This window comes from Ammospiza caudacuta, chromosome 1, assembly GCF_027887145.1.
Source record: "Ammospiza caudacuta isolate bAmmCau1 chromosome 1, bAmmCau1.pri, whole genome shotgun sequence".
NCBI classification, from domain to species: domain Eukaryota; kingdom Metazoa; phylum Chordata; class Aves; order Passeriformes; family Passerellidae; genus Ammospiza; species Ammospiza caudacuta.
This window is the reverse complement of record NC_080593.1, coordinates 16467194-16475731: the sequence shown is the minus strand read 5'-3', so window position 1 is coordinate 16475731 and position 8538 is coordinate 16467194. Positions and strand designations below refer to the sequence as shown.

At 46.5% G+C, this 8538-nt stretch overlaps 1 protein-coding gene across 1 annotated transcript; it reads right to left on the bottom strand.

Annotated features, from left to right (window-relative positions):
- Positions 1-5784: 5784 nt before the first annotated feature.
- LOC131567910 (uncharacterized) lies at positions 5785-6111 on the bottom strand. Its single transcript, XM_058819709.1, has one exon. The coding sequence runs from the start codon at positions 6109-6111 to the stop codon at positions 5785-5787; it is 327 nt and encodes a 108-aa protein (XP_058675692.1).
- Between the last annotated feature and the right edge of the window lie 2427 nt (positions 6112-8538).

Here is an 8538-nt window from a genome sequence, read left to right as displayed (position 1 = left end):
TTTTTGACAGTTGTTTTCCTGTAGTCAGTCAAGCAAAAGCTTTTATTTGCAACTGAGATCCATATAGATGTTGACTGCTGCAAAAAAATATTTTCAGCATTGTTAGTTTTGGATTCCAGTTACACATCACTCTTCTTAGATATCTGCTAAGTTTATCTTCCGTCTCTGGTCTACAGCAGATGCTTGAAAACATTCAGTCTTTCATAGCTGTAGGCATCAGCTTTATCCTCCAACCTCCATGCATGCCTGTGGTGCTGCTGCTGTGCTAACCCATCTGGAACTGTTTCCTAGATGTTCCTTGATACAGATTTCTGTATTTTCCAACTATGGCTTCTTTGTTTGGGGAGCCTGTCTGAGGGAAAGGACTGATGTAGACTCTCTAGCACTCAGGGCTCCAGGTAGCTGAGAATCTGAAAGTCACAAAGCACTTTTCTCCTCCCTAATAAAGGCTCTAACTCACCTGAACTATGACTTTCTGGAGAATGAACTCCCATGGGAAGTAGGAACATTCTAGTAGGAAGTCTTGTTGCAGTCTCCTGGACAGTCCTGCCTGGAGCTGATGGGCCATGTGCAGCTGTACTACACAGCTCCACTTAGCAGAGTGAGCACAGCAGGTTTGCAAGCACAGCTTGAACAACCTGATCTTTCCAGCAGTTACTCAGTATATGTGACAGTATTTTGTCATTCTCTGTTAGTCACACGTGCCAGAGAGCTTTTGCAAAGAGATGTTACCTACTCCTGCATGCAGTGCTATGCTCAAAGACTAATCCCTGTGCTCCAGTTTGGAATCTCAGAATCTGGGCTATGTAAAATTGTGTTAATACAGTGATGCTCAGAATGTTAATTTAGGCTCATCTTCCTTTTCACTGTATATTACAAAAAAATCACTTATGGAGAATACCGTCACAGTCCTCTGTATCAGCAGCTACAATTTAAGTGCAAGTCACAAATTGATTCTCTTCATTCTCCCAAATCTAAAGTTGGCCCATGGAGGTCAGTTAGTGTGTTGCCTCTGAGTTCTAAACAGACTGGACAGTTCTATTGCCTGGCCAGGCAGATTTGCTGACAAGGTCTTACATTACTTCTCTGGGTAAAAATCTGTGGTTGGATCTTTTTTCAGTGTAATTGGGATGCTGTCAGAATTTGACTGGAGTTCCTGTTCTGCTGGATGCATCCTCGTTAGTAGCAGAAAATTTACCCTGGGAAGGGTTATTTGGTAAAATGACCAAGGCCCATGGCAGATGGTGCTACAGAAGGTGAATGTGTTGTCAGCAAGTCTGGACTATGTGATGGTGCCAAGGAGCTCTGATGTCCCTCTGCATCCTCAGAGTAAAGGCTTTTCCTTTCTTCCACATTTTGGAAGGTTTATTAAACTTGTTCCTGTTTGAGATTCAATTTCACAGTATGTCTTCTATCTTTTTTTTAAGTGGAAAAGCTATTAAACCACTGTCAGCATGTCCCTGTCTTCACTTGCTAAATAAAACTGCCTTTCTGCTTGCAATAATGTTGCCAGTGGAATCATGGATAACTGAACCTCTCCATACTGCTCTGGTTTTAGGGTAAAAGTCCCAGAGTTCACTTTTACCTAGGGTGGTATCTGAATTTCATTTAATTTAAAGAAGAGGATTAATTTGTTGTGTATGTTATTCTCACATCCCCTGGCACCTCCTCACCTGAACACTTAGAGATGGGGGTGTGGGTGTGTGTAGAGTGGAATACATGTATCATATTGATAAGAAAAGATCTTTCAGGACTCTGGTTTGCCTCACAGGTTGTTTCACTGATAGTATTGCTCATTGAGGGTGAGGCTTCACTCAGCTTATCTTACACCCAGCTCTCTGCAGAAAGAACAGACTTCCCTGCTCCTGGTGATGTGCTCCTGCTGAGGCCTTTTTGCCAGCCCTGAAGTGTTCCAGGGAGTAAAGCCCCAGCAGAAACCTGCCTGATAAATATGTCACTGACTTCAGAGGCTGACAGGCTTCACACCAAGGAGCCAAGCAAGGGCAGGGCTGACACCTGACATTGAAGGGCAGGTCAGAGTAACACCTGGGTTAGCTGTGAGCTCAAATGGCAAATGCTCCTAAAACTCTGAGCTACATAGGCAGAGAGCAAGGACTTGAGACGTGGAGACTGCTCCAAGTTAAGCCTGTTTTTCTGGGGTTTGGATGCATGTATGCTTTCATCTGAAAATTTCATCTCTGAATTTGTACTTGCTGTGCATCTGAACAAAATTCCCACAATCAAACTGCTCTATTAACATGAGCTTTCAGGTAAACATAAATCAAAGTCTAAATATCAAACATGTTCTTAATATATTTTAAACAAAGCACCCATCCCAAAATAAACTCTGCATCTTTGATAGGTGTGGTATGTAAAGGAAGCAGTGTCTCCAAGGAAATCCTATTTCTCTTCAACTACTACTCCTTGTTAAACTAACACTGAACTACTATTCTTGCCCTGGATTGTGTCATGAGATACCAAACCTCTCTCAAGAGAGAAAAAATCTGCTTGGCTGTGCTCATCTGCCATCTGATGAGTTTGGAGCATTTCCTGAACTCCTTGGTTGTGGTGTGAGGATCTTGCAGAGTCCCCAGTGGGAGCCTTGTGAGCCAGCACGTGCCCAGGCTGCAGGTGCTGAGCAGGCAGCCAGGTTGGGGATGTGCCACAGCTCCTGGACCAGCTCGGGGGCTCAGCAGAGCTCTGCCCTTGTGCTGCTACACAGAGACACTGGCTCTGGCTCTGCTCGTGTTTTCTGTCCCTCTCCATACAATCTGCCTCACTCCTGTGGCAGCTGAAACTCTTTGGTGCCAGATTGGGGTGGGAGGGGGTGTGCAGAACTTGGTGTCTGAGCTGATCCAGTGCTGCCCCTGACTCAGCAGACACAGACCAAGTGCATGGCCTGATAAAAAGCCTCTGCTTCAGCTGCCACTTCTTCACCCAGTTGGAGTTTTTAGTGCAGTTGTAGCTGAGGAAGCTCCAAAGTGCAAGAATCTCTCTGGAACATGCAAGGCATCCAATTCTGGAGGGTCAGAGCAAGGGAACCACCAAAAGGAGGGTTCAGAAAACCACATCAGGATCAGCACTCACCAAAACTGCATTGAGCACTGCTGTTATGGCCAACTCAGATCTAATTTTGGTAATGCTAGGCCAGACCCCTGTTCCTCTGGAAATCGGCTTCCTTCGGCTTAGAAAGCAATGTCACCAATTTTGGGGCTCTGATACCCCACCTAGAATCATCTTTGGTATAAGCCTCTAAATCTTTGTATTTGTTTCCTACACAACATCTGTGGCTTTTTCTCCTAATTCTTAATATATTTGAATTTGTTTACATTCTCTAGTACCCAGAGTCAGTCCTTGGTCAGTACAAGGTTAAGTGGAGTTTATATGTTAGGTGTAGTTTTGTGACTGACTTTAATCTGAATTGTCAGCAATTGTTTCAAGCTACTTGAGATTAAAGGTTCAATTAAGAATAGTTTATTGATCAGAAGAGAACATTATGATAGGTGGTTCATGGGAGTTTGTTCCATGCTTTTGCATTTTCACATGACTGCCCTTCATGGCATTGGTAAAATGTAATGGTGGTCTGAGTTTCACAAGAATCTGCTTTTTGCAGTTGGGAGTGGCACACATCATCCCTGGATAGTACTTAGTAAGAGACTTTACTTCAGGCATGCTATGGATTGATTACTCAGCATTTAGTAGTCTGAAAATGAATTTTCATTATCATGCATTGACCCAAAAAGCTGGTACTATTTTTAGGTAAGCTATTCATATCACAAGATTAACTTCTGCTCACATCCTCTGTGCTGACCCATGGGCATGAGATTTTGTAAGATCTGGTGCGAAAACATTGATATACCTCAGGCTTTTGTGGGGATATATAGTTTTAGAGCTGGAATGATCAATTCACTTACACAGAGTTATTCAAGAGACAGAATTTCTGCCTGGGAATCTAGCACAGTTGTGATGCTTTTGATGTGCTTTTATAATACCTTCATATTTTTTTTTCCAAGCAAATTGTACATAAATGAGAAGTGTTGTCAGAAACAGTGTACCCTAAAACCCCCGAATTCAAAAAAAGCTGTGGGAGTCTAGTAGTTTGCTGAGGGAAGGAAAAAGGGAAAAGTTATATCAAATTTGCCTGTTTAATTTGTTACACACTTGAGGTCTGCACAGACTGGAAATTTTGGAGTGAATTTGTATTCAGTATCATTAAATGCTATCTTTTCTGTGTGCTTTTACATTTTGTGGAATTTCCTGGGATGAGTGACAGGACTTTCATGAACTACAGGAAATACTTTTAACTGAATCTGCTTTTCAATATTAATCTAAAACTCAGAGATTATTAGTCCATTTTAATCAATGCAGAGGTAGGCTATAGTGGCTTTAGAGACTTCACTGAACTGAGAAATCAACCAGATTGTTTTTTCCATTTTGAGCCATTGGGGTCATTTTATTTGAAATGTTGCTCTTCCTTTTAATTATTTAAGCCTTGTTTTTCTTCTCAGCACACTTTTATATCTCTTAAATTGCTTGCTACATCCTGTTAGTGATCTTAATTTTTGGTCAGGGATTGTGTTCCCTCTTCATGCACCAAAGTGTCTTGCTGGGATAGTTGTCATGCGATTTCTCTTTTTCTAGGTGGGATTTTATCATCCATTGCATTTTTATCATCTTGGTGCTGAAGTTTTGACTATCATGGCCTCATCTTCCTCCGCATAGTTTTGCCTTTCTGCTGCTCTCTACCTCCTTTTGTCAGTCTCCTTCTGCTGTAAAAGGGCAGTTCCCTTATCCCTCCCACAGAGTTTTCAGTGGACAGCACATGTAGAAATACAGAATCATAAGGAAAAAGACTTCCAAGATCACTGCATCCAGGTGTTAACTCAGCACTGCCATATTCACCACTAAACCATGTCCCCAAGTGCCCCATCTACACACCTTTTGAACACTTTCAGGATGGTGATTTCACTGGCCAGTCTGTTCCAGTGCTTGACCAGCCTTTTCATGGAGAAATTTTTCATTATATCCAGTCTAAACCTCTTCTGGTGCATCTGGAGATGATTTCCTCTTACCCTGTCACTGCCTATGTGTGAGAAGAGACTGACCTCCACCTTGCTGCAGTGGTCTCCAGTCAGGCAGTGGTAGAGAGTGGCAAGGTCTCCCCTGAGCCTACTTTACTCCAGGCTGAGCAACCGCAGCTCCTTCAGCCATTTCTCACCAGGCTTGTGCTCTGGGCCCTTCCCCAGCTTCATTGTCCTTCTCGGGACATGTTCCAGCCCTGCCGTTCTTGTGCTGAGGAGCCCAAAACTGAGCCCAGTACTCGAGGTGCAGCCTCACGGATGCTGAGTGCGGGGGGGACAATCACTGCCCTGTCCCTGCTGGTCACGCTATTGCTGGTGCAAGCCAAAATGCCATTGAGCCTCCTTGGCCAAACAGTGTATCAGGTCGCTGGCCATTTCCATTGGATTGTGAGGGTTTCATTCTGCTCCCCATCCTCATCTTCCACCTTAGGGGCTGAGTACCCAGAGAACAACTGCTCTGTGGGAACCTACGCCAGTACGGCACTAGGTACCTCAGCCTTTTGCTCATCCCTTGCGTTTCTCCCCGCGCCTAGCGGAGGTCGGGGAACTCCTTTTGTTGCTGATGTGAGCCGGTGTCCCAGGAGCGATCCCGATCCCGATCCCGATCCCGATCCCGATCCCGATCCCGATCCCGATCCCGATCCCGATCCCGATCCCGATCCCGATCCCGATCCCGATCCCGATCCCGCCGGGACACCCTCGTTCAGCGGGAGCCGCCGGCCGCCGCTAGGTGGCGCTGTGCGCGCGGGCTCTGTCCGCGCCCGCCTGGGGCAGCGCCGGCTCCGCCGCATCCATCGTGTCCACTGTATGCATCGTATCCATCGTATCCATTGTATCCACCGCATCCATCGTATCCATTGTACCCACCGCATCCATCGTATCCATCGTATCCATCGTATCCACCGCATCCATCGTATCCATTGTACCCACCGCATCCATTGTATCCATCGTATCCATCGTATCCACCGCATCCATCGTATCCCTCTGCCTCTACCGCATCCACCGCATCCACCACATCCACTGCATCCATCGCTTCCCTCTGCCTCCACTGCATCCACCTCATCCACCGCATCCATTTCTTCCCTCTGCACTCCCCACATCCACCACATCCACTGCATCCATTGTATCCACCTCATCCACCTCATCCACCACATCCACCGCATCCACCGCATCCACCGCATCCACCACATCCACTGCATCCACCTCATCCACCACATCCACCGTATCCACCTCAGCCATCGCTTCCCTCTGCCTCCACCTCCTTCCACTGCATCCATCACCTCCATTGCCCCTGCTGCCCCCACCTCTGTCCATCCCCAGCTGCCCTAGCACGGTGAGCTCAGGCTGCAGGGATCTCTCCAGGCTCAGGACAAAATTCACCTCATCCCGCTGTTTTCCCCAAAGTAGCAGCACCAGCATCATGGAGGGGAGGCGCACACTGGAGGATGAAGGTGACAGGATGCCAGTGACAGGATGCCAGCCTTGTGTGACACATCCCAGGGCTGTTTTCCATACTCATGTGCTGTTTCCCCAGCTCTTGACCACCCACACCTTACCCGTACCTCCACAGTGTTTCCCAGGAGTGGGTGCAGGACAGAGCTCAATTTGAGGCCAGTTTGAACTTTTGTAGGAGTCACCAGGCACAAATACCACCAGCTCCCTCTGGAAAGGCTCTGTCTTCTCTCAGCACTACAGCTGGTTTCCTGTAAACAAACCCCCAAGGGACCCAGATTTTTCCCTGATTATAGATGGACTGAAGACACAAGGGTGGGTGAAAAGCTGAATGTGTTTCATCATTATTTTGGTGCATCTTGCTGTTACCTAAGCTGCCGTTGTATGCTTCTGCAAATGGTGTTATGGCAAATGGAATTTCTAAAGGGCACTTCCTAAAAAAAAAATTAAAAATTTAAAAGTTTGGCGCTTGATCTGTGTGAGCGTTGCAGATCTGTCTAAACCTTGGCATCTCCTCTGTTCACATGAGCTTACAGCACCCGGGGGAGAGGGCAAAACTCAGCCTGCTGATGGTGCTCAGCCTCACCTTTCCTCCTCCCTCACAGTGCTCATCCAAATCTGCCCCTGAAGGCGCTGGCCTCAGCTACTATAAAATAATGGTGAGCAAAAGCTTGTTAGGAAGAGCAGGGTTTTGAGTATTCCTATGTCATCCTGGAAAAAATGCTTGATTTCAAAGCCTGTGTTTGAACTGGTTTTGCAGGTCAGTGCACTTCTTTGTTTTTCCCTTTTGAGTCCCTCCTTTCTTAGCTGAAATAATCAGAGTTTAAATGTAAAATATAATAACATAACATTTGCTAAAGCAATAAAAGGATCCAGCCATGAAGGCTTTGCTCTCTCAGCTGGTAATTAACTGGGGTGGATTATGCCATTTTGCAACCACTGCAGCTTTCACCAGGGCTGCTCCAGTGGTGTGGCTCAGCCCTGTCTGGCCTGTCTGCATGTTCTTTCTTTCAAGAATTTTTTTTTTACTTGGGAACACAACTGGGAAATTACTGGGAGAAACATTGCTTTCATACTGGTTGTTTTTACTCTTAGTGCTGGCACATTCTGTCCCTCCAAATCTCAGTGATTACGTGAGGAGGCTTTTGACCCTGGAGATGACAAGTAAATTCACTTGATTTGCCAAACTAGAAATGAAGTGTCTTGTGATGTGGGAGTGGTGATGAGTTTTTTCTGCCTCTATTACCCTTGTTCTTCCTCTCTGCACCCATCCTGCTTCCCCACTCTCATATGAGGCAGAGCTGCTTCAGCCCCCTGGTGGGTGACCCTAAATTCCAACACACATGACTGCAGGAGCTCTCTGTTTGGGTGTGCATACCTAGCCCCAAACCTCAGCCAGCCTGGAGGTCACCAGCTGATTTTAAGGCTTGCTCATTCCTAGAGGGACAGGGTTTGATATTGCTTCTCTTTTCACTCCACAGTCCTGAGTGTCTGCAGTGTCAATCCAGGGAAGGGGACATATCAGCCAAGATGTTCACTCAGTGTCACTGCTGATGGAAGGCAGAGCTGAGCTGCCCTGGCATGGGCAAGGTCCTTTGGTTCCTGCTCCCTTGTGCTCTGTTTGCTCCCCTGTGGTGGGAATCAGGCAGGAGACCCCTCCAGGCACAGCGCTTGCCCTCTGGGAACCCCGCAGGAGGAGGCAAAGGGACAGGAACCGGTCACCGGGATTGGCCTGCCCTTTTCCCAAAGAAATGCAGCTTGACTTCCAGCTGACCTTCAGGCTTTTACAAGCTAAAAGAGGGAGAGTTACAGAATTGTTAACAGCTATTTTATTGCACTTACAGATTGTGTGAGTTGCATTTTATTGGAACGAAGCACTTGGCAGGTTCTGAGTTTGGCTACAAGGGGAAGTTGGAGGGCTGTGGTTACTCCAACATGTTTAACCCCCTGCTTCCAGCATCTCCTGCTGTGCTGAGCTAAGCCAAATGCTGGGCTACAGCTGCAA

Excerpts from the sequence above, each read along its gene's own strand:
- LOC131567910 (XM_058819709.1), bottom strand. The coding sequence starts at position 6,111 with ATGGATGCAGTGGATGTGGTGGATGCGGTGGATGCGGTAGAGGCAGAG.